The 26784-nt window shown below is 39.7% G+C and overlaps 1 protein-coding gene and 1 long non-coding RNA gene across 2 annotated transcripts in view; one reads left to right on the top strand and one right to left on the bottom strand.

Moving 5' to 3' along the window:
* Positions 1-26784, bottom strand: part of NKAIN3 (sodium/potassium transporting ATPase interacting 3) — a 710683-nt gene that overhangs the window by 16674 nt on the left and 667225 nt on the right. The window contains exon 5 of the mRNA XM_042972876.1: positions 18552-18612. Within this exon, the coding sequence (XP_042828810.1) occupies positions 18552-18612 (61 nt within the window). The remainder of the gene's footprint in view (positions 1-18551; positions 18613-26784) is intronic.
* LOC122234885 lies at positions 12289-21248 on the top strand. Its single transcript, XR_006212860.1, has 4 exons — positions 12289-12406; positions 17234-17402; positions 17581-17700; positions 19829-21248. It is a non-coding gene; the product is annotated as an uncharacterized LOC122234885 (long non-coding RNA).

Here is a 26784-nt window from a genome sequence, read left to right as displayed (position 1 = left end):
TTGGTCGGGAAAACACTGGCAGCGGTCAGGGGGAGATGCTGGAGGGTCTGGAAGCATCCCCAAGTATGTCCAGGACTTCCAGCCTCCTTGTCCTAGGGAGGGGGAGGGGAAGCAATAAGAGACCAGTAGACTTCAGCATGCCTTGGGCAGATGTAGGGACTCTGCAAACGCTCTGTAGTTTCCGGTGGTCATTCCAAGAGCCTTAGTTCCAAAATGTGTGTGTCCTGAGAAAGTACCTGCGGTCATTCTGGTTTTCTTGGTTCCCTCATCCTCCTCCATAATTGTCTTCTTTCCACTTTGCAACGAAAGGTATTTATCTCAGCCATCGGGAATCTTATCTTGGTGCACTATCCTGGAGGGTATCATACTCTAGGTCACTAAACAAAATGACAATTATAATTTCACATGATGATGGAGTAATAGCTACTAAAGACAATGGCTCTAATTTTTTGCTTTCAAACAATCTCGTAATAAATTTTAGTACTTTAACAGTAATTTTCGGTACTAGATCACTGGGTACTTTTTAACATATATCTCAGGCACTTTACCTATAATTTCACTCTTCTCCACCTTCTTTCTTCCCTGCTTTATTTTCTCTGTTGTGCTTATCACTGTTTACCATGCTGTATTATATGTTTCAATTAAAAAAAATCTTATTTGTTGTCTGACTCCCTCACTACAATTTAAACTTTATGGGATAAGAATTTTTGTCTGATCTTGTCTGATTTTGTTCACTGCTATATCCTCAGTTCCTAAAACGGTGCCTGGTAAAAGGTATGCCTTCAAAAATATTTGGGGAAGAAAGGAATCAAAAGAATTGAGAGACACTGCTGTAATTAAATTCCTTCCATTCTCATATTTTTTTCCTGTAAACAAGGTTTCCATAATTACAACACTAGCATCAAACATTGAAAGTACCTGAGGTAGCCTATCTCATCCTAGCAGTAACTAATACTCATCCATGAATACACGAACTAGTTGAAAAAAAAAACCCAAAACACACTCCATTCGTTTCATTAAGAGGTACTCTTCCATTAAATGTTTCGTTTTATGTTTAAGTTTTTCTTTGGATAGGGTTATAGTTGCAATTATTGGCTATCAACATTACTGAGCAAATGTAAACATATTGTACATATTGATGAATATATTGATGAATACATTTATGTTTGCTCAGTCATGTTGGTGGCCAATAACTGTAAGCAAAACCTCATCCAAAGACAAACTTTGATACTTAAAATCTGGTCACAGGAAAAAATTAAATTTTTATTTATGGGACTAAATCTAAACCGATCTGCAAGTCCTTTACACTGAGCACAACAAAACATATTGAAAGAAATTAAAGGTGTCTTAAACAAATGGAAGAATAGAAAACATTCATGGATTGTAAAAGTCAATGCTGTAAAGATATCATTTGATCTGTGGATCAATTAATCTACGGATTCAAAGCAAACTCAATAAAACTTTCAGCAGTTTAATGAAGATGCTGACTCTAAAATGTATATGAAAAGGCAAAGACTCAAGATGAGTTAAGACAATCTTAAAGAAGGACAAACCATCAAATGGCCTAATTTTGGGGTTAAGATTGATAACTGGACTATGCAAATTGCGAACTTTTATTCCTAAAAAGATAACATCCATTGAAAATAAAATTTCCAGGTATAGATAAGTTTTCATTGTAGAGATATATGATAGAATAAGAAAAAAAATTAAGAATAAACATATTACATTAAGACAGAATTCTATGGGTCAAGTGGAATGGAGGTACAAGTTCCAAAAGAAACTGGCACAACTTAAAATTCCAACTGTTAATTATTTAGGTACTTTTTAAATGGATGATTATGGCATTAAATTGCTATGCCATTTAGATTCCATGGGATACATTCAAAAGAGTAATGCCTCAGTTTTATTATGGTCATGATTTGTAACACGTCAATTTTTCTAAGTTGGAATTTCACGTCTCCTCTCTCCATGGTTCTGAGTGAGGCTTGGCTACAAGAGACTTTTGTGTGGAAGATACGGCAGACATAAGGGAAGCAGAAGTTACTGTGCTCAGGAGGTTGATCTAGAGTCCCAGGCTCCCCTGTGGCGGACAGCCAAGAGCGAGATCTGGTTGGCACAGTGGGATCAGCGAACAGTTCAGTGGATGCCCAGCCCTGCCCCTCACATCTGGCAGCACCACATCAACCTTGACCTCAGAATCCGTGCTGGGAGGACAGCCCTCCCTGACCTCCTGTCTGATGTGCCAGAGAAATCACTGAAATGGCTGAGTTTTCTTGGACGTGCCTACCATGAGGAAGAAACGCTAAGTCTGGTTTGGTGATAATAAAGAAAGTCACATTTTTGTCACGTCGTTTTGGGGGTGAGGTAGAGAAGAAGTTTGTTTTCATAATTTTGTAGTATTTGAATTGGATCTTGAAATTCTGTTATTTTAATGATAAATTTTGCATATTGAGTGTCCTGTGCTAAATAAAAGCAGACAATTGATTTGGAGCAAGATCATTGGGTGTGTTACATTATATATGACTCCCTGTATCCACTTAAATTTTAATAGGTTAGCCCATTATTTTTCTCCACAGTGTGCAAGTAATTTATATTCTCACTCAATATTTAAATATGAATGTTCTGGTTTTAATCTAGTGAGTGAGCAATGTCTCTTTCTTTACCAAATTATGAAGAATTTAGTTGTTATCCTTGTTGGAAAGAAAAGCACAATTGCATGTTGGAAAGCACATGGACTTTGGCACTCGAAATATCTAGGTCAAACCTAAGTTCTGCTTCTTACAGATTAGTAGTGAGTTGAGGAAATTCTCAGGGCATCTAGAAAACAATGACCACCTCAGTGTGGTTGCCCGAGATGAGCTAATGGCCTTGGAGGGCTGGCACGCGGAAATCACGCAGCAAACGGTAGGTTGCTATGGATATTATTTGCATATTTATCTTGTTTTCATGATACATTCCCATCAACTATTGATTTCTGAAATTCCAGAAGCTTTGTGTAACTTAAGATAACAATGATTTGTGAGAATTCCTACATTCTCTTTCCCCTATTCTCCATAAGAATGTCTGTCCTTGAGGAACTTGCATTGGATTTTTTTTTTTTTCAACGTTTTTTATTTATTTTTGGGACAGAGAGAGACAGAGCATGAACGGGGGAGGGGCAGAGAGAGAGGGAGACACAGAATCGGAAACAGGCTCCAGGCTCCGAGCCATCAGCCCAGAGCCTGACGCGGGGCTCGAACTCACAGACCGCGAGATCGTGACCTGGCTGAAGTCGGACGCTTAACCGACTGCGCCACCCAGGCGCCCCATGGATTTTGAGTTTAGTTTGATTTTCTCATATTTAGAAAGAGTAGCTACTTTGGAGGAGGGAAAATTGGTTGGTCTGCCACACTTTGAAGCCTGAGATTCCACCTTTTATGAGCATTTTTTAAATTATTCTGGAAAAGTTAAGCTTCCTCACATGAAGACGTGGCGCAAGAAAGAAAATAACGCTCAGCGGAAGTAGAATTTGTGGAGTTAACTGCCATGGGAGAGTAGCTCTCCCTCTCTGCAGCGCTGGTGATAAGTCGTCCAGGAGTGTAGATCCAGTGCACAGGACCCACCCAGTACACACGTGACAACCTCCATCACCATTTGTTTGGCTTTTGACTGGCATTGCTTTTATTCTCTCCTCCTTTTTCCCCCACAGTAGCCCAAACCTTGGGGGGAGAGCTCTCTTTTTTTCTTGGCATTTCAAATCACTCCATAGGATTCTTTGTCAATATATCTACAAAATGCAAAACGCACAAAGTGACTTGTTCCTAATGTTTTTGGCATTATTCCTTTAGATGCTTATTCTAGTCGTTCTGCAAGGATCCCAAGGACCGTCTTTAGCATTTTGTCTTTGAATCTTCCACGGGGGAACTTGGTTGCAGTGTCCCTACAGGGTGTTTTGATAGTAATCATCTACGACTGCAGCTTCTCTCCTCGCTCTGAGTTGCAAGAGTTGTATCACCTTTGTAAAGATGCCCGTAACGTACCTGCTTCCACTATCCTACCCCCTCAACACACACACACACACACACACACACACACACACACACTTTTTATAGTTTGTTTTTCTCATATTTTGAAAGAAAGTACATAATTTTTTCCCCCTTTCTTACTTTAGGCTTCATGTTTAATAGCACATTTTCTATTCTTTTTAAAGTTACTCAACTCTTTCAAAGCCACACAGGTTGCGCTCTGTTTTGCCATCACAGGTTACTGTTACCCCTTCGGTTAATCTTCATCAGTAGCTCAGTAATTGGACGGAACGGCTGCTCACTGTTTTCAACCACAATCTGGCTCTACTGAAGGCCCTTTCAATTTTTGTGGTTTTTCAAATACTGTCTGTTCAGAATCACTGGTGGCTGATGGCCTCTATGTCACTATACTGCTGGGCTCGTTCAGAGGAACCTTTTACTCTAGGGAAAACAAGATAAAACAGAATCCTGAAAACACCATCCTTTTTATTTTTCTTTGGCTGCCTTTCCAGCTTCTGTTGTTTTCCTGGGTCCAGATCTCTAGAATCAGATGTTCCCATAATCAGTGCTGACAGTTGCTTCCCACTTGAAAATTTTCTAGGAGTAGGTAATATTTAATGGAATAATGAATTTCCAAAATCTCTTTGGGGCCAATAAAGCAGAATGGAATGGCCGAGAGGAAAACTAATGCTCAAAAATGTAAGGACTAAAAACAGTTCTAAGAATTTGTCTAAACAGTTATAACTTTTTCCCAGGTAATTAATCTTTTCCTTAGTTGTCCAGTTTTTCCCCCAGTTTGTATTTGTCATTCTCATCTAAATCTAGCTAATCAAGGGGTGCCTGGGCGGCTCAGTTGGTTAAGCATCCGACTTTGGCCCAGGCCGTGATCTCAGGGTTCATGGGTTCAAGCCCCGCATTGGGCTCTGTGCTGACAGCTCAGAGCCTGGAGCCTACTTCAGATTCTGTGTCTCCCTCTCTCTCTGCCCCTCCCCCACTCATGCTCTGCCTCTCAAAAATAAATAAACGTCAAAAAAAAAAAAAACGAACGTAGCCAATCAAGTCACAAATACCTGTTCACTTTAATGTCTGTCTAGAATTCTTTTTTATTGTCTGTGTCTACAATTTTGGGCATTTCTCCTTGAATAGTATTATTTTTTTTAATGGCTTCTATTATTACTTCTGGTTCTCCTTGTCCTAGGAGTCTCTATCCAAAAAAATGCCATTTCTTCTGAGATCTCTTTTATAAATCCTTTTCTCTTTCTTTGAGTTACTGTTCAAAGAAAATTGAATCTGATCATATTCTTCCCAAGATTAAATCCATTTATTGACCCGCATCATCCAGCAGAAAATCCCAACTTGTGTGACCTGAGTAGGTACAGATGTGACAAGATATCAATTCCCTCATTTCCTGGTGCGTGTGTGTGTGTGTGTGTGTGTGTGCACACACAGCTTGGAGTAGGTAGCCTTCTGGGCCAGTCATTTCTTGCTGGGAGAAAAGTAATTTATTTGCCACAGAGTGCCTTATAAATGTTAGTTTTCCTTATGAGTGCCAAAATACGTAACACAAAATACAAAATACAAAATAAGACAGAATCCAGGGTCCCTCAAAGCCGACCCCACCATTCACTTGGTGAACTGAACACACCCAATCACTTATCACTTCTGGGGTAATTCAGTCTTTTCCCAGGCCTTCTTGAATATTCCATGGTTGTCCCAAGCTTTTTTGACATATATTTCCCAGTATTTAAAATGCATTTTCTTTGTGCCCTTCCTGGTGATGTAACACTCTTCGTATAAGACCATGTTCCCATGCTCTGAGCCATGCTTGGTGCCCTGAGACACAATTAGCCTCTGCTTGTTTTTTTCTGTGTATGTGATTCACTTTATACAGATCGTTATCTGCACTTGACTCTTCTGTAATTATTTACATGTCTGGCTCACTTATTGGAATATAAAACCTCTCAGGAAAGAAACCAAGTCTTATTTATCTATGTATCCTTGTGGCCTAACACAGAAGTCTTTCAATAACTGTTTCTTGAATGAATCAATCAATAAAGAATTAGCTATTTAACTTTATTTAAGCTTTAAAATTAAACGATAATATGCTGAGTCTGTACTATAAATACTTTTGGATCTTGACAGGTCAGTGACCTTGGAACAAGAAGAGATATGAGAGAATTGCAGAATCCAATAAAAAATATTTAAATGTCTACAAGGATTGGCAACCTACCGAGAATATAAAATGAACACGGAATTCTATCATGTTATATGGTTGGAAGAAGTATATGGGATGTCAGTACATGGAGAAGTACATGGAGTGTCTCTTGAGTCATATGGAAAGACATTAAAATGTTTAAAGAATTTGTGAGTATAAAACCAATCAGAAAGAGACTCTTAATAGGAGTAAAGTCTTCTGTCTACTGAAATCTAATGTCATGAGTCCTAGTGTTGTGGGCTGCTAAGCTAATCACATTTAAAGGGTATGGGATGAGACCTCCTCTCGTTCTACCAACATTAAAAAAAAGCCCAATATATCCATTAGTGGAATTTCGGTCCTGCTTGGCAGCTGACAGTCTCTCAGCATGTAGCAAATTCAAATTGTTTGAGATACTCATTCATTGGAGAAATGCATTTCCAATACTAGGAACTGACTACAGAGAGAGGAAAAGAAGCCAACTTCAAGGTTTTAAAACCCTTTTATGAAGTATAGATTAGGATATTGTAATCATTGGGATAGTCGGTGTTTATTTGGTATGTAAAATCTTTGGTTCTTAACATAATCAGACAGATCATGTTAGGTCTGGCAGATTCCCCCTGTAAAACAAATTCAAGTTTTGAATTGGCTAATTAATTTTACACTTGTGATTTTAGGTTGAAAGACATGGGAAAACTTTATTAAATTTGTGTAATATATGTTTTTTAATATGAAATTTATTGTCAAATTGGTTTCCATACAAAACCCAGTGCTCATCCCAACAGGTGCTCTCCTCAAAGCCCATCACCCACTTTCCCCTCCTCGCCGTCTCCCACCAACCCTTAGTTTATTCTCAGTATTTAAGAGTCTCTTATGGTTTGCCTCCTTCCCTCTCTGTAACTCCCCCCCTGGTTTTCTGTTGAGTTTCTCAGGATCCACATATGACTGAAAACATATGGTATCTGTCTTTCTCTGCCTGACTTATTTCACTTAGCATAACACTCTCCAGTTCCATCCACTTTGCTACAAAAATTTGTGTAATAATGAAGAAAATTTGAGATTCAATATATGCATAAGCTTATTTTATTAGATTTATAGATTTGCTGGAATATTTAAAAACTAGTGAGTGTTTTGTTTATCAGGATGAATATCTGAAGGACTTCCAAAGAATGATAATTACAAAAAAGAATGATAATTACAATGGATTCATGAATGCAGGTTTAATATGTAAAGGGCTTTAGTTCAAATTGTATATGGAACAAATCATTTAAAGGAATTTAGACTACTAAATATAAGTAGATCAAGTAGTAATTGAAGTCCAATGGAATATTATTTAGCCTTACACAAAAATGAAATTCTGATACATGTTACGATAAGGATAGACCTTGAAAACGTGGTAAATGAAATAAGTCAGACACAAAAGAACAAATACCGTAAGATTCTATGTATATGAGGTACCTAGACTAGGTAAATACAAAGAGACAGAAAGTAAATAGGTAAATACATAGAGCCAGAAGAGAGGTTATCAGAGGCTGGGGGGAAAGGGAGATGAAGAGTTATTATTTATGGGGACACAGCTCCTCTTGATACAATGAAAAAGTTCTGGAAATCGATATTGGTGATGGTTATACAACATTGTGAATGTATTTGATGCCACTTAATTGTACACTTAAAGATGTTCAAATGGTTCATTTTATATTATGTATTTTACCACTATAAAAATAAAAATAATTTCCCCAAAAGGCATTATCAAAATTCAGTAGGTTTATAAATAGTGAAAATTCTATGTAGCCTTTAGAACTTAAGAAAACCCAGGTTTTAAAAACGTTGCCACTCTAATAAATAGCACAGTGATTTTAAACCCTGAATCGATATAAATAGAATTTGCTGAAAATCTTCCCTCATGGACATCAGGAAACGTACAGTGACAAAATACTAAGGAAACTTTGGCTTTCACCTGTTTTCTTGCATCTTTGTTGTGTCAAAAAAAGAAAACAGTCAGTATGACACCTTTGTTTTCCTTAAATAACGAAAAAAAACCCACCCAGATTTAATTTACTTTTCCAAATAAACATGTAGGTGAATAAACAGAAAATGAGGCAAATATAGAATAAAAGAAAAGAAAACAAAACTTAAGTCCAAGCTGTGTGTTATTTTTGCTCCCAACATGTAAAAAAAAAAAAAAATGGTATGGTTTTCATCATTTCCACATAGCCTTCCCTCTCGATGCAGGGTTTAAAACTAAGTCCCTGATACGATCTGCCTTTTAATTCACTAGTCTTTTGACAGTCAGCAGGCCAGGGAAGTCCTGATGGCCTTTTGACCTTCCAGAACATCCAATATGAAGCTGGGCCTGAAGTCAAGGCCTTTGTTTTGGTCAGAGGCCTCTTCTAGGAAGTGACTCCCTATGCATTTGTTACTCCACCTGCCAGGAATGTTCTTCTCCTGGCCACTCACCTCACAGGTTCCTTCTTATCCATATCCTTTATCTTATCCTTCTCCTTCAGTGCTATCTCCTCCAGGAGACCTTCCCAGGCACATAGGAGCCACCGGCACTTTGTAGAATACACAAATTGTTCTACACCCCGTTTGGTGGCAGAATTCCTGCCTGTTTCTACTTCAGGGTCTCCACCTCTGGGAACCCTTTCCTGATCATACCCTCTTGGGTGCTTCTCAGTGCCTCATGCCTCAAAGGCACTTATCACCCTGCCCTCAATCTGCTTGGTCAACTCTCCTCCAAGCAATGACTTGGTGACCCAGGGGCCTTCAACACTGTAACGGCACCATTTTAAACATGTGGCTTCCAAAGCTTCTGTGCTTCTCTGTAGCTAATAGGTAGAAAGGGGAAGAGCATGGAGAACCACATGAAGAAGGTGTTTAGGGGCCAGGCCTAGAAGTGGGCATATGTCTTCTGTTCACCTTCCATGATCTAGAATTCAATTTCATGGGACATCTAACTGCAGGAAGGCTGGGAAATGCAGTCCAGCTCTGTTTCAGGAGAAAAACCAACAAATGGGTTTGGTGAGCAGCTGGCCAGTTTCTCACACAAGCTTGTATCTAGCTATGACAAAACTTGTGAAGGTGCTATTCAATGAGTAAGGGTTGGGAAATGTTACAAGCTTTGCAGTTGATGGAACTATATATGCGGCCAAGAAAGCTGTTCTCTGGATACACCATTAACTCTAATCTAGACTTTGTGTTCTTGCAATCAAAGAGAGAGAGCAAACACAAGAGCAGATGAGACAGAGAGAGTGAGAGAGAGACAGAGAGAGAGAGAGAGAGAGAGAGCGAGAGAGAGCTCCTGTTTCCTTCTATGAGAACAAGTGTGGAAAAAGTTAAAAGGCTGGTTAGGTATAATTTAGAATTAATTTCCTTTGCACCTCATACAACTCAGGAGGAGAAACAAATTCTTTTAACTTCTCCCCTACTTTATTTTCATGCTGGCATCCAAGTTATATGAATATTCCCAAATACCTCACTTAGATTCCAGTTCCAAATGTTGCTCCCAGAAGGAACAGTAAATTACTTTTTCCTTAGTCAATAAAGTACGTAGTAAAAGCACATGAAGATGAGTGTTCCTTATATACCTTTTATTGTTGGTTACTTGTATGACACTTCTTTAAAGGAATTATAAAATCAGATTTCCATTGAATATTTGGTCCATGAATATAGCTCTTGAGAATATCACGTGCCCTTTTGTTATCTAAAAGGGATAAACATCTGTTTTATTGTTTGGTCTTACTTTAAAATGCTTCTGTTTTATTGTCCGATCTTACTTAAAATGCTTCAGTGTTAACAGTGGGCTATTTACTAGGGATGGCAAGTTAACATTTTAAGGATTTAATGAGAAGTCATTACTCCAAAACTAGCCAGGGTAAGTACTAACTCAAAATTTGTTACCTGTATCTGTGTTGGCAGTGTGCTTAATTTGCGTAACGATATTCAAAATAATTTTTAATGGGTAAAGTAAGTGCTGTTCAAAGGATGGGATTGCCTGGCAAAACTCAAGAGACAGGAAAGCTAGAAGAGAAAATTTTCACGGAGGGAGCAGTCAACAGTGACCAAAGCCATTAATTATAATGAAGCGTGATGAGATCTAAGTGAATTTGACAATTAAGAGGTCATTGCTGGCCTCTGAGTGAGCGTTTTCAGTAATAATGGAGGACAGAAGGCCTGACAGCAGCAGTCTGACGGTGAATAGCAGGTGAGAGAGTGAACACTATAAGTCTGGACTACTTTGTAGAAAAGTCTGAACATGGAGGGAAGAAGCATGAGAGATGGGAAAGCTAGCTGTATATACCGGGTGGGGGGTCAGGGTAATTTCTGTTTTGTTTTTTATTTTAATTATGTGACTTTATTCATAAACTGAGGAACAAGGTCCAGTGGGAGGAAGAAACTGGACAGAGAGAAGGGAAGAAAAGAGTTAGGTGGGGGTGGGAAGGGAGGGTGAGAAAGAGAGAGAGAAAAAATAATTAGTGAGGCAAGGTGCCTGAATACGTGGGAGGGAACGAAGCTCTCTTTTTCTGTTGGGAAGAAGATAATCCTGGGGGAATGTAGACAGTCCGGATGGGAGAGAGACTCCAGGAACTTGTAGGGACCCCTGCCTACTGGCTTTCATTTTCTTTGTAACAGAGTCTTAGTGCCAAGGGTGTGGGGCAGAGGAGTGCAAGGTGCTGGGAATTACATCTCTCTGGGCTTCATTTCCTCATCCCTAGAATGATGGTAGGGAGCTCTAAGACTGCAGTTTTAAGGGAACTGGAGAAGGTGCTGACTCGGAACGAGTGACAGGCCTGCTCACAGGCGTCGACATTGTGAAGTCGCACGAGGGCCAGTGGATGGGGGCACGTTCTTCTCTGTAACGTCACGGCAGTTTAGGAACAGGTGTAGAGAGAGGAGGGATCAATGTACTCTCACTGAAAGGCATTGGGGCATGGATACTGAATTTAGAATTAGAATGGAGACACAGGGGGCCCTCTGGGTGGCTCAGTCCGTTAAGCATCCGACTTGGGCTCAGGTCATGATCTCTCGGTCAGAGATTGAGCCCTGCGTCTGGCCCTGTGCTGAGCATGGAGCTTGCTTGGAATTCTTTTCTCTCTCCCTCTGTCCCTGTCCCACCAGCACGTGCTCTCTCTCTCTCTCCCTCTCTCAAAATAAATAAGCATTTAAAAATAAAATAAAATGGAGACACCGGAAGCCCTGTCAGAACGCTGTCAGTTGTTCTTCCCCCTGGGCCCCTAATCTTTCCCACTAATAATCCAGAATAAAACCATCGCACAGGATCCACGTAGAATCCTTACAGCCCATTTTTTTCTCACTGGGACTTCAGGGTTCCATGAGGGTGTGGATTTTTTTTTTTTAATTTCTTACTCTGCTCCCTCATAATCACATCTGGTTCCCAAATCCCTAATCTTCCATTCTGTACCATCTGGATGGCAGATCCTGCATTCTTCCTTCTCAACTTAAGGGCATGCCACGCACAGGAGGCTGCTGGGCAACAGCGAGAACCTGAAGGCTCCGACCTGTCTGAAACAGGCATGTAGGGAGATGTGATTGTGCCTTCCCGAGCGAGACAGGCATTTGTGCAGCGGGCTTGCTTTCAGGGGTGAGGCTGATGCTTCACACTCCATCGACTATTAATCTGAGGCAGAGAGATCAGGATGTTTTGAACAGCTGCCGAAACTTTCCATTTGTAAATGAATGTAAAAAATGGGATGCACCTGATTGCACCTTGAGACAACCCCAGAGCCAGGGACATCTTCCATAGAGCTGTCGTGTCAGAGCTCAGAGTGCCTTTGGGATCCCCTAAGAGATGATGTGAGTTGTTGATGTGAACAGAGCTAGATGTTGGCAGGGTTAGGACTGCCTTCATTTAATTTCTAACATCCAGTTTCAAGTGGAAACATGGGACATTAAAACCCCCTCTGGGGCAGTAGGTGTTCTTTGCTTGCTGCTGTCAACTTTCTGACAAGTAGCCAATGAAAATTTTCAGGGAATATAAGTGCGTGAGCCATTTATACCTTATTGTGAATTAATTAAATTTTATTTATTGTGCAGGGAATGGAATATTTAAATTCTCATAAGGTGTGAGGAAAGACATATGAAAGATAATGTAAAGACATGGGGGTGTGTACAACAAATATATGTTTGACAAACATACGCCGGTTTCCTGTGGTGTTCCAGATACCGAACCAGGTGTTGGGATCCTAGGGTAAGTAAGCCATGATCCCCATCTACAAGTGGGGAATGCAGCTAAGTAAAAAATAAGTTGAACGCAGATTCAGAGATGTGCTTAGGGTCCGCTGAGGCATGGGAAAGAAGGTGTCCTTGGGAAGAATGTTAAAAAAGCATGTGAGGGCTGTTAGTTACTTGAAGGGAGGTGACAATGTCTCATTTGATGACTGATTGTATATGGGAGGTGAGGAAAGAGTGAAGGAGTGTGCCCCAATTTCTAGCTTGTGTGAAGAGTGGTCATTCATACCACTCTGGAGTTAGAGAATAGAGAAGGAAACCCTTTCTCCCCCATCTCTGCCAATGGAAATCCCAACCATCCTTGTTCATACAGTTATTCATTCAACACTCCCTTATTATCTGTTGTTTTAGAGCGTCCTTTATGCCAGGAAATGGGCTGCCTCTTGGGGATATCATGACTGAAAAATTCCAGTTATGTTAAATGTTTCCACAGGAGAATTATGCTGTCCAATGCAAGCACCTAACAGTGTTCCACAGGTGCCCTCATCTAGCCTGGAGAGAGTGAGAAGGAAATGGGCAAATTTGGGAAGAATAGTTAAGCTGAGATTTGCAGGATTTGTGTAGGTTAGTATGTCAGCAAAGGGAAGAGGCCTCCCTGAAAGAATCTGGTGGATTTAGGAAAATAGATGTGGCTAGAGATGAGGAGACTAGAAAATAATGGCTGTGGCTAGTCCCAGTGAGGCTGAATTACAAAAGTCCTGGTCGAGTGAAATAAGCAACAGTCTAGGTTCTACTTCATGATGAGTTTAGTACTGACTTGGGAGCTGGTTCTAGTAAAAAGGTTTCTTTATCTTGCCCCTGTGGAGAGTCTCTACTTGATTCACTGGTTTGGGTATTTGGGTGTTTATGATATTCTTCTTGAGAGATACTGTGTTTTTTTCTGACTTTATTGAGGTATAGTTGACTAATAAAATTGTAATATATTTAAATCTTCAACATGGTGACTTGATACATGTATACATTGTGAAAGGATTCTCACCACGGAGTCATTACAGAGAGAGACAGTCTTCATAACCTACCCAAGGACTGGAATTCTGTCTCTGAACCACAGCATTGTAGCTAGGATCTCATTCCATGCCACTTGCCCTTCCCACGTGTAGTGCTGGCTGAGGTCACCACCCTGCTGGGCCCAACTTTTTGATAGTGAGTCTGTTCCCTGGGCCAGACTTTGTAGTTGAATTCACTCTGTGGGTCCATCTCTACCTTCCAAGCCCCTGTTCCCCCCCGTGATATCTTGTCCAGGAACTGACGAACCCAAGCTCTTACACTGATGTGGTATAATGGAGGTTTAATCCACCTCCTTGGATCTTGACCTTCAAAAGTACTAAAAATCCATCCAATTTTGTTAAAGAGATGCAGGACCATCATTTGCCAAACATAAATATTTGTAAAGGCATCAGGCATTCTAAATGTAAGGCAGTATCATTTTATCAAATTTGAGAATCTTGGGTTTTGAAATCCATCTTAAAAAATGAGTTGCTTGGCCAAGAGAATTTACCAATATAAATTCAGCTATTTTTTCATTATCGGATGCTATGTGCAAAGCATTTGCTAGGCTCTAGGATAAATCGAAGAATAAAATAAAAATCCTGACCTCATAGATCATCTATTCTAGTACGAAGATTAGCCAGTTATTTTGTAGCTATTTAACAAAGTCTTCTCATCAAATTAGGGGAATTACTTCAGACTCAAAATCTAAACTTGTGGTGAGGTTAGTTAGATACAACTCACCTGATAGTTACCAAAAGAAATTTATCCTCTCTGAGCACCACTAGATTCTTGATGGCTTATTGGACAAATGCTCTGACTCCTTTGAAATGCTGGTCATGACTACAGGATCATTCCTGAGTCTCTCTCTTGGACTCACCAAATTCTCCTGCCCCTCCACCTCAAATGTGTATATATTGCAAGGCTCACAAGACAATGGTCAGTTTTCTATTCTGAGGATCCTCCCGGCCTCTGCTGCCTTCTCTTCTTCCTGGTGGGTGCCTGAACTTTGGGTCACTCTCCTTCTCTAAGGCTTCTGCAAACATTACAAAGCCATGAAGGGACACTGAGAGATTAACATTCAAACTATTCAACTGCCCTCCCATTAGCTTCTTCAGTAAATTCTTAGGGGAAGAAAGGGGTTGTGAAAATAAAGGAAACCTCATTTAAAATGGAGCTGGGAAGCCCTGAAGGGGGAGCTCTCATGCACATACCAGGCTTCTAACCAGCAGGAAGAAGGAAGGTAAGAATTATCTTGATAGGGAGGACATTTTCACGTAGGAATTTCATCTTCCACTTTTAAGAAAAAGAAGGAAGATCCTCCCTGCCCCAGCAACAACTCACTAACCACCACTCATAGCCAATGAGAAATGCTCTTTCTTTGTTCTTTTCTGATGAACGCTTGTTTAAAACAATCCTCCCTAATTTCCTCCTATAACCTAATAACGGCCGGCTTTCCCTTTGTCTCTTTGGACTTGTCTGCGGTTCCCTATAGTTTGCTTGTCCCAAATTGCAGTTCTTCTGCTATTACCAAAGAAACTAATTTTGCTGATAATTGACTATTTTGAAGGTAGACAGGGTTATTTATTTCCAATTTACATCATTGCTATGCTAATATCACCATCCTCTGAAAAGGAATTTATGGGCAGACAGGCAAATATATGAACACTAGCCTGTAGGAAGCCTCAAGGACAGTAGAGATATAGAATGTGTTCCAAGAGTCATGTTTCCTTCCAATGAACAGTTCCCCAAAAGTATACTATGAAGGGTCAAATGGTAGTATAAAGAGTTATTTTGAGCTTTTCAGTGTAAATTATTGAACCTGCATCTGGGGGGATTCATTTCCTTTTCAAAAACTAACTCTTAGGGTTTTCAATATACTTTTCTCCCACTATTCAACTATACAACCCAGACTGGCCTTTGTGAGACCAAACAGATGTCCTAGTTGCAATTTGAAACCTAATATCAGAAGCAGTCATGCTAGCAACAGATCCTCTGAAGAAGTCTGGTAATATTTATACAAGTTAATACTATTTTTCAGCATCTTTTGCCTCGCCTCCACACTTTCCCAAATTAGAAACATTCTTTTTCACAAGTGTGACAAGATAGTAACAAGCCTACAAGTTCATTTTCAGCAGTAGATGATTCACAAACAAGATGTCGACAGGTTTTTATGATTACAGATTCCAAATATCCTGGTCTCACAAAAGTGTTCATGGAGATTGATAGATATTACAAAAAAGAAATAAAAATGAGACGAGAGATATAAATGGGCTTTTTCATTGGAATGAATGATGGGAAGTTCTGACCCCATCAAGCAACATTCTTCCTTTTTCAAGCTTTTTATTTCATTGTCTTTGACCTGCAATCAGAGTCCTTATAGGAGATATAGTTAGCAGAAGAGGCCGAGAGGTAACTAAGAAGATGGGTGGCTGGAAATAAATGTTTCTGCAAGCATTTATTACACTTCAGAAATGTCCATCAGCTGAAATGTTAGTCCCATAGAACCACTTAGGCAGTGCAGGGGAGAGAAGTGGGTAGCTGTTATTAATTTTTAAGGCTGGCTGACAGCTTTCAGTCCAAGAACAAAGATTAACTTTGCATTCTGAATAATGCAGAAATTTTCATTAGTTAGAATAGGAATTGAAATGATAAATGATACATTGTCTGCCAAAATACTATGACATTACATTATATATTTGCAGTCACCTTTCAGAATAAGCTTTCCAGAAGTATACTTAGACAGATTGGAAAGCTACCAATATTGGTTTTTTTTCACTGTATGTTTAGATTTTGGAAAAACAAATCAAAAGACACATCTTTTTGACTGTGGGTTGGTAATGTCATATCCAAAGGGCAGTTCATTACTGCACCTAAAAGCTAAGTGTTGGCACAAATTGTGCTAGTCTATGAGATCATCGCGATTGGTTTCCAGACATTTCTTTTTGTTCACATCTGCCTTGAAGACTCCGGGACAATTTAATTACAACTGCACTTTTGATTTCTACTTCTTTCAATAAAAAATGCAAAATTACACTCACTTGAGAACTATCAGCCTAAAAGGTTTGTGATTGCTTTTCCCTGTCATCTTTCTTCCAGCAGATCATCATGTCAAGTCAGTTTAGGGCATATTTATTTTGTGTTGAGCACCCAAGACTTTTTCTGGCTCTAAATTTTGTTTGAATTGATGGTAACACTATATACTAGATACAACTACTATATCCAGATGTCTCTCGATAACTTAATGTATGGCCCTCCTAATAAACACTAGAATTAAACCATTAATAGAATAGGCTTGTAGCAGCTGCTCGAATGCCAGTTTGATGGGCATTAAAATAGCTGAATCAGAGATTTCTATAGAGAAACTTACGCTAATGAAAGACACCAAAGTCAATGGAACTACAATATCTGCCAGTAGCAATACAGTCCATTATTACTCTAAAAGAGGCTGATAGAAGGTCAAAATCGTTTACCCAATTTAGATGAGCCTTTTCTTTTGCATGTCATTTTGTATTTCCAAGTTTTGCTTAAAATCACACGCCTCAAGGAAAAGTCCTTTATGTACTTATTCTAATAGATAAAAGACTATTGATTAATCCACCTTTTCTCACACAATAAGGTAGACTGGAACATTAGCATCATTCGAGGGCCCCCAAACAGCTCAGCAAGGAGGACAAGAAACAGGGGCTTTTGATATCTACTTAAACATACTTTATAAAGGATTCAGCTGCGATTTATCGGTCAGTGTATCATTTTTTGAAGTTTTTTTTGAAGTATTTATTCTAATAATTTCCTTGAGGTCTCAACTGCCGTTAAAACTGTTCATGCCGGGCCAGTTGTTTTTGGAGGTGAAGCCTGTCTCTTGGAGGTGAAGCTGTGAGTTGGAGGCATGCTGCCGATTTTCTGTGCATTAACTTTGTCAGACTGTGGAGCTACCAATGGGACTCCTGAAAATACACTTTCTGAAGGTAACCTCATCGTGGGAAGTGTTGTCATTACAACGGCACTTTTGAAATGTCAGAAACTTTCTGGTTTATCTCTTGTTTAGAAAAAAATCTCTAAGCCAGCATAAAAGATACGATGCAGTATGTTCACACATTTTCACTACCTGAGAGTTTAATCTCAGGGTCTAATATTTTTTTCCAGTTGGGTAAATAAATCCTCATTGTCAACTGGATTCCAGTTCGTATACTGCGACCGCATCTATTTGGTGGGAAGCATTCATCAGACCCCTTCGGAGTTGTGTTCTAGAAAGAAGTTATCACGGTGAGCTGGACACTTATCCTCATCTTTTTAAAGGGTCAAGTTTGTAACCCAGGGAGTTTAACTATGATGATATAACTGAATCATTGAGATGGGTGGGTGTGATTTGGTTATCTAATAATGATTTATTTTAAAGAATGAACTAAAATTTTCTTTAGTGTTGCATGAGATCATAACAGTTCTGCCAAGAATTGCCTTACATTAGCAGGCACTCAATGAAGGCCAGTGTTGGCATATGTGGCTAAATCTTCACCTACATAACTTCAGGTCATATATGTCTTTTACTTTTTTGGTGGTAGTCTGCTGAAACACGACTCCTTAGCATTTTAGCATCCCGTTAGTTATTTTTCAGCATCGCTTCTTTAAATTTGGGGTGTTTTTTTCACATCTCACCTTGAAGGTTGTCATTTTTAGTTTCTGTGGAGCACTTTATAAAATTTGTGTTCACATACTTCTTGCTGGAATGTACTGTTTTCATGTTATTGGTATTAGTCAGATTTCAAAATTCTGCAGCTAGCATACTTACAATTGACAATGGATAAAACGATCCCTGGTTTTCTATTCAACATTATCTTTAAATCTCTGAAGAAAACTTGCTAAGACATGATCCGACAGCCATCTGTAGGCTTACAGCCTCTGGGCATCCTCATACACAGCTTGATTTGAGGGTTTCAATACCTATGCCACCTTATTTGCGTGCAGTTCAGTTTGCAAACACTTGATTATAATTTTACCATTCTGCATTCGGTCACTTTAAATTCCAAATACAAAAGCTTTCATAGCCCTGTAATGATTTGCTTGGGAAGCTATATCTCATCCAAAGTAAACCCAAAGGTAGCTATCATAGTACTTACAGGTGTCCTCTTCTTCCATGAAAATACTGATCACATAACAGGCATACACAAAACCAACCAACTGCAAAAGAGAAGAAAAAGAAAAACCTTTAAGAATCTATGCTAAATGTCCAGAATTGAAGAGCCTATATAATCCAATAAAGAATGCATAGTAAGAATGTCAATGAGTCTGTAATAGGAAGAAATCTTGATTTTAAATAATAGCTGTGGTTTAATTTTTTAAATGTTTATTCATTTTTGAACTAGGGAGACACAGAATCTGAAGCAGGCTCCAGGCTCCAAGCTGTCAGCACAGAGCCCGACACAGGGCTCGAACCCATGAACTGCGAGATCATGACCTGAGCTGAAGTCAGATGCTTAACTGAGCCACCCAGGCACCCCAATAGCTGTGATTTTTAAAGAGTTTTGCCATTTCTACTCAGTTGCAATGGCTTTTTAAAACAGAACACAAAAATGGGAAAATGTTTTTAGACATTTCACTTGGATTTTGATTTGGGATTTATAGTCCTTATATTTTAAAATCTCCACAGATTATTCAGAACATATAGTTTTAAATTTGACTACTTAAAGGGCAATTTGTAGCAATACTCATTATTACTACAACTATTTTAATATTTAATGCCATAAAAGGAATCAAAATATGCTAATTGTAAATTAAATACCAATCATCTACTTAGTTGTTTGAAATGCTCTGAGAATATAATTCTATTTAAATACTAAATTGTTTTGTTAATTATATCATCAGAAAATGCATTAACTTTTAGTTCATTAATCATATAATGACACCAAAGAGATAGTTTACACTTGGATACTAGTGGTTAAATAAATTCAGGTGCTAGAGCACAGGCTTTCTAGTTTTTCATATTGTTATCTGTACTTACTATACTGAGAAGGCAATTTTTATTTTATGGAGCCAGAGACACCGCAATTCCTGAAGGGCAAAATTGTCAATGCAGCTAGTCTAGTCTAAAATTACTCTAAGTACTTTGCTGAAAAATAGATACCTCAATAGTGGTTATATAGTCTGCCTTCTTACTTTTCTCTCTGTTGTTAAAGTCTGTCCTCTCCTCCCTTTATAAAATAACATTTGGAAAGGAAACTTCTCTGATAGTCCCAGTATCAAAGGCTGAAATTCCCAATGCAGAGAACAATCCATCTGGTGTTTGTGACTACCCTGTAGATTAGGAACCTGAACTAGGAATTCACCTTCAGACTGGGCAGGATCAGGTTTTAGCTTTTCCTCACTTTCTGAGATGGATTTCCTCTCACTCTTTCAGGAAAATGCAGAGGAAGCGGTGAGGTCAGAAGGCTCAAAACACAGAGGTTCGAACCAAGGGAGAGATGACCAAACAGCATCTGTTGCCGCTTGATGGTTCTTTCATCAACAAGACTATTGGAATGTTGCTTCTCCAGTTTGCGCATCACCTCGTAGAAATTGTGGTTGAGTTTGCTCATCTCCCTGTGGAAGACATGCCTCAACTTGGAAATGTTTTGGAAGATGGTCATTTAACAGCCAGTAAGACTATTGTGGAGAATAGGCAACTCCTTTAGTAATTCTTGGTTCAGATATTTAGACACAATCTGGCCTTTGATGAACTCTTCCTCGGCCTTGGCCACACTAACCTCATCTGTCTTTTCTGTATTCTGCATGCCTCCAAGTGGCACTGGGCACTGTCACAGTCCATGAGTTTCCAACCCACTTGGCGATTCTTTCCTTCATCTCACTGAACTGGGCTCCATAGTATTCCATAGTCCTCAAAGTCTGTTCAGCTCTTTTCTCTTCATAGTCTTACCTATGAAGGAGATCACCACTTCCTACAGTGGTCATTGGTTTCTCATGATTATCCCAGTCACTGTTGTAGACCTCCTGTAGGGTTTCTGACACTCCCTTTGAGTTTTCACACATCACCTTGACTGCACTAAAGGTATTCTTTAGGTCCTTTTATAGCTTGAGGCCATCTGCTAGATTTCTAGTTTATTATAAAAGGATTTAACTCTGGGATAGCCAGATGGAAGAGATGCATGGGGCAAGGTAGTGGGTAAAGTGTAGAGCTTCCCTGTTCCTCAAGTGCACCACTCTCCCCAAATCCCCAAGTGTTCACCAACCTGGAAGGTCCCATAGATGTTCTTTTATTAAGACAAAAGAGAGCAAGCTCATCCGAATAATTTTTTTCCAGAAATACTTTTTTTACAGAAGTTTTATTAGCTTATATTTATTCCCTGTAGTTTTAGGGCTATGGATTATGCTAAAAATATTGGGTTAGCTATGTTTTCTGAAAAGATTCATTGTCTGTGTACTGAAGAAAACTGGCCAGTATGTTTATTTCTTTTCCAAATGAGTCTTTTGACTGATGGAAAGTAAGATCAGGGTCTTAATTCTAGTTACAGCTCACTATCTTTCCTCATTCAGTGAAGTTTTTGTTACTGATGAAATGGGAGAACACCCAGTTTAAAAAAAAAAAGATAAATGTATAGCAACAGAAAATTTGTCAAATTCAATTCTTCACTAATGGGCCTTAAAAATATCTTGATAGATGACAAGAAAGGAATTTGGGCTAGGTAATTGAAATATACAGTACCATTATCTGGAAACAGTAAGATAAAGACGTGCCATACTAGAATATTAGCTCATTCTCCAGGCCCTCAAGCAGAAATTGCCAGCCTTAATCTCAATATTACAACAGATGAATTAATTAGCATATATCCTTTTACTTTTGCTTTATTGATGGGCACACTAATAAAATATTTATTCCAAAAATTACTTTTGCTATCGTGATTAACCAAACTCCTGCTTAATTAATAATATTATTCTCATGAGAACCTGTCTAGACATCATGTTAATCACCAATTTGTTGATGGCTGAGTGTTGTGTAGTTCTTGGTTTCCCAGAATATGATTTGAAATAGTCCCTGTGGCTTTCTGCTTATCTCCAAGAAATAGAATAACATGCATTCTTGCCAACAGCAAAGATACACAAAGTAAATAACACCAAGATTGTCCCGATTGTCTGCTTTTAATAAAGTTTTGAAGGACTCAGTCATTTTAAAGACACTTTCTTCTTTTCCATTAAGTTATCCATCTCCAAAGTTATAACATTTAAATGACTTTCTCCAATGTATTGTAAATTCTGACTGCATAAAGTCCATTTTTTTGGTATAGTGCATAAATGCAAATGGCGGAAGACTAGATTCCGACACCACTTCTTGTATAAGGGATTGATTAGTTTTTGCAAGTAGGATTTGTATATGCGATTGATTTCTTTTGCCCTGCAGGCCTTGTATAAGGATTGGCAGGATTAGATTTCACATATGTAGAAAGTAGGATGACAGCCACTGGCTGTGAGTCCTGCTAGTTGTGAATCTTAGGATAAATCAAAGAAATGAGGCATTTCTAAAAGCATGAGTGTCTTAAGGGATCACTTTTAGGTGCAACAAATGGATGAGAAAAGCTCATCTAAGAAACTCAGAAGAATTTGTACAGGCCCTGCCTTACTTAGGGTGAAAGAATCAGTGGGGTTTGAAGGAAGCCAAAAGGATCCTTAAACAAAAAGAATTCCCCAACGACTTTCCTAGATATCCCAGCATTTACACTAACATTTAAGCATTAATGTTTAAGAGATTCCTTAAGGAATGACAGAAGTGTCTCTATTTAGCACTAGGCTCTAAAATGTTCTTCGTTGGTTGATTTTTTCCCTCAAATCCAAAATGACTCTATAAAGGTCTTGGCCAAAGCCACCTGCAGGAAGCAGGCAGAGGCTGACACACTTCACTCTGTGTAGAGCTTTATCCTTATGAAAGTCATTAAACTGAACATTTTCAAGTTCTATGTGTAATTTGAAACCTTCTATAATTTAATTTTTTATTTGGGTTAAGATGTTAAGTTACATATAAAAGAAAGCATAGATACCTAATGTCAAGAACTGCAGGGTTTGGGATTTTACTCTATAAGCTAACGAGTTAGCCTGTTACTGTTTCATAGATGCTGGGTTAGAGATAAAGGACTTCATTACTCATAGCTCAGCAGCCAGCGTGAGCTTCATATCTCTGCCACATTCTCCTTGGGCCATGATGGACTCCTGCACACACAGTGGGTTGTGTTACAGGAGAGGAATATTGAGCTACTTTTACAGCAGCGGGAAGCAAGCCTACTCTTTGTTGGGGTGTGATGGGGGAGAAGTTACCTCATTCCTTAAGGTTGCTTGCTGAAAACACAATCCTGAGAAGTTGCTCAGGGAAAGACTGATTATAAATTTGGAGGTTATCGGTATACCTATAGACGGTATTTGAAGCTACATGGGGGTGCCTGGTTGAATCAGTCGGTTAATCCTCCGACTTTGGTTCAGGTCATGATCTCACGGTTCGTATGTTCAAGTCCCGTGTCAGGCTCTGTGCTGACTGCTCAGAGGCTGCAGCCTACTTTGGATTCTGTGTCTTCCTCTCTTTCTGCCCCACCCTCCTCCCCCTGTCCCGCTCACACTCTCTCTCTGTCTCTCAAAAACAAATAAAGAAATTAAAGCTATATGATTGGATCAGAATGCTAAGGAAATGAGTGAAGTTAGAGAAGGGAGTCAAAGGATGAAGTTCTGGAACATTATGACATTTAGGGTTTAGAGAGAAGTCAAGAAACCAGGAAGAGACTGAAAAGGCCTGACTAGAGAGGTACAGCGATATAAGAAAGCAAGGGCAATCAACTGTGTCAAAGGTCTCTGGCAGGTCAAGGACAATGAGTACTGAGCCTTGACGACTGGGCTGGGCAGTGTAGAGCACATGGGTGACCTTGATGGAGTTGTTCTGGTAGAGGATGGGGGCAAAAATGTGACCAGAATGGGTTCAAGAGAAAATAAGATGTCAACTATTCTTTCAAGGAGTTTTGGAAAAGGAGAGTAGAGACAGGAACAAGATCTGGACAGAGATGTGATGTTAATGAGGTTTTTGTTTGTTTTTGTTTTAGTTTCTTTTTTAAAGGTGGAAATTAATACAGCATATTTGGATACAATGGGCTTTTCCTTAAACCATGATTCACAATTTGGGGAAATAAAGAACAAAGATTATTTGCCTGGCCAAGCACACATCACTTTTATCTGCTTCCAAGCCTTCTATAATCCTACCTCAACTTGGCTTTCAAGCCTTCTCCCCTACTCTTCTCTGCCATGAACTGTGCTCCAACTCCCTGAGCACACCCCATTCTTCACTGGCCCGTGACCCCCTAACCTGTTCTCACATCTCTGCTTGCACAGACCCTCTCATCCTTTAAGCCCTGTTGTAAATGTCATTTTCTTTGATCCCCCCAGTGGATACACCTCTAGTCTGAACTGTTTCAGGACTTTGTTCTTAGATCTCTAATGGCAGTTCCCAGTATTGCTTTGTGTTAAAGCTTTGTGTTCATTTGTTATCTTCCCAGTGGGTCCTTGAAGGCAGGACCCGTCTGAGACAGCTGCTGCAAAGTCCACGTCCTCAGAGTCCTGCCCTGGTTCCTTTAGGAAGAAGATCTACTCCTTCCACTACATAGGCACAGCCCTGTGTTCTTTGATTCAGGCATATTTATCTATCTATTTACATGTCTGTCTCCACTGCCAGGCTCTCACAAGGTGAGAACTTTTTCTCAATTTCACTTTGCGTTCCTGAAACTTAGCATTTTTCCTGGTACAAAGAAGGTACTTACTAAATGTTTTTAAGCAAGTAAATGATGAGAAGCACTGTATTTCAAAGCCAAGTGTGGGAGGGAAATGAGTATGGCTGGAACAAAGTAGGTGAATTTTAGAATTCCAGCACATTAGCAACCCTGAAATTCCCACATGGGTCACCCTGTCACTCAGTCAAAGTAAAAGCCAACTCTGCTTGTGTGCATCAGCATCTGTTGTCTTGACTTGGTAAGTCCCATAGACTTTTCTGTTTTGCTGTGATAACGTCTATGTCACACAATAGACACGAGAACAAGATTATACCATCTTAGACAGACGGATGGAAGCTACACATTTAGAAAGAAAAAGGAGATTAGGCTATTTTCACTTATGAATTAACTATTGGTTGGGTTTACATGAAACCAAACAGTTAAAGTATATCGAAAGTAGCTAATGTATTCCTGAATGCACGTTGCTTCCTTCACTGGGAAGAGGAGAAATAAATATGAAGGAGTAAGAATTTCTCAGCCATTTGACTGAAGAGACATAGTGGTTTTCATGAAGTATAGCAATGCTCCAATTCTCACAGCAAGCGGGAATTCAGTATGTCCCGGTGTCATGTCAGAGTGATAAACAACACAATGTCCAGACACACAGCTTATGGTGGGTTATTAATTTGAGAATCTTCTGACTCTCTCCTAGGAGTGATATTGGACTTTCTACCATGGTTCACCCTCAATTTTGGACTGGACAGTAGGTGTATCCTTCCTTTCTAGGGAGTGATCAAAAAACCTTGAGATTGAAGAACAGGCAGCTGGTGGACAGTCTCATCTCACAGTGCTGTGTGGACACATTTCTTTCTCTATGACTCCCAGGAGGGTCTTTTTGTGCAACTATCACCCACGTCCATCTGTTTTCTCTTGCGTGCCCAATAGAACAGAAGTCTAAGATCTTAGGATCCTCAGGGGAAGAAGTTGTAGGAGGAACCGGCTTTTTATTTATATGGACCACTCTGGGAAGGGTGTGAATCCTAGTGAGTCCTAACCTATTTGTTTTTAATCAAGCTGCTCATACTTTTCCTTCAGGAATCCAGAATTAGAGTTATGTCTGTTTATGGAAGTGTTCTATGCCAAGAGAAGCCTGAAATTATTTGAAGACATTTGGTTCAATCTCCTAAGAGTCCCACTGGCACGCTGGGCTCCAAATGAATCAATGAATATGGAAATAAGTTGTTTTCTCCACGATGACCATAAAAATGCACAACGGCAACAGCATCGCATTTATTCGGGCTTTGGGGATTTATTGCCCTTACGTGTATGGGAAGCACTTGTGTAGACAGTCAAAATGGAAAACTAATGGATTGCTGGCTTCTACCAAGGAAGATAAGCCTTTTAATGACATGCTTTTGTGATGCAGACACTCTGCACAAGCCAGCTCAGCAATATCGTAGAGGACACAAATGTTATTCTGATTTGCAAAGAGCACTGTTGTCAGATAGTGCATTTCTGGTGGCAAGTTGTTGGGGAATAAGAGCATTCTTTAAACAAACAAACAAAAACAAACAAACAAACAATTGTACCTATTCAGATAGGTCATTTCATCTAGGACTTTTCTAAGTGTCCAGTTCAGTAATTCTTCAATGGTATCGTGTGAATAGTTGGGTAGGGTTACAGTATCTGAGTGTTACGAGGTAATTTGAAGAAAACTTTCCATTAAGGAAAATTTCATGTAGTTTTACCTGTTTCACAATCCTAAATGTAAACTAAAGCAGCATTTTTAAACATGTAAGATTAACATGAATGTAGTTTGGTGATAAAGAGTTGTTTTTGTGATAGTGTCGGAATGTGATGGATGAGGTCTCGGGTGAGCATACGTGTCTTCCTCGCTATGTGGACTTATAAGTAAGCCAGGGTTCATGGAGCTCTGCCTTCTCGCACTTGTCCTTTTAAATGGAATCAGGGTCAGGAAACTGTAGTAAAAGCTGGTCTTGGGCAGGAGCCCTCCTCTCCACCTATGTCCACTCAGATGGCCTCAGACTTCTTGTATGACGTTCTATACCCTGTTCCCATCTTGAGCTGCTGACTTCAGCCTCTGGCAACTCAAACCTCTTGTTCTCATGACTCATTCAGAGTCTTCTGTCTGGCTTGCTAGAACACAGTCTTTTTGAGCCCCTTTCATGTTGGGTTACCCTCAGTGTCTCGGGAGAGACATCTCTACAAATGCACCCTCAGATCCAGCTTGCCACTGGACCACATAACCCAACAGCGGGATATTTATCTTCAAATAGACATGTGTTGAGAATTGAGACCCCTAGAGCACCCAGTGGAAGGCGGTGAGTGGTGGAGCAGCTGTGCTCTGAGCCCTCTGCTTAGCCAGGCACTGCCCTATAGGCATACTGGTCCATATGTCTATCCACTGTTCATCTGCTTCTCACTGAGGGGCTGGCTCAGCCACCAATGAAGCTATTTACCAATGGCAAAGTCTGGAGCCCTGTCTTTTATGGACACAGCTCCAGCCAGTAGCAGGTATGTAACCTCAACAGACTGCTTAGCCCACTGTTGCCAATGGAGTTGTGTGTGGGTATACACGGTTTGTAGATCTCAGGACAGGCAT

This window comes from Panthera tigris, chromosome F2 (assembly GCF_018350195.1).
Source record: "Panthera tigris isolate Pti1 chromosome F2, P.tigris_Pti1_mat1.1, whole genome shotgun sequence".
NCBI lineage: Eukaryota > Metazoa > Chordata > Mammalia > Carnivora > Felidae > Panthera > Panthera tigris.
Note: the sequence above shows the minus strand (reverse complement) of the source record. Positions and strands in the feature narration are given on the sequence as shown.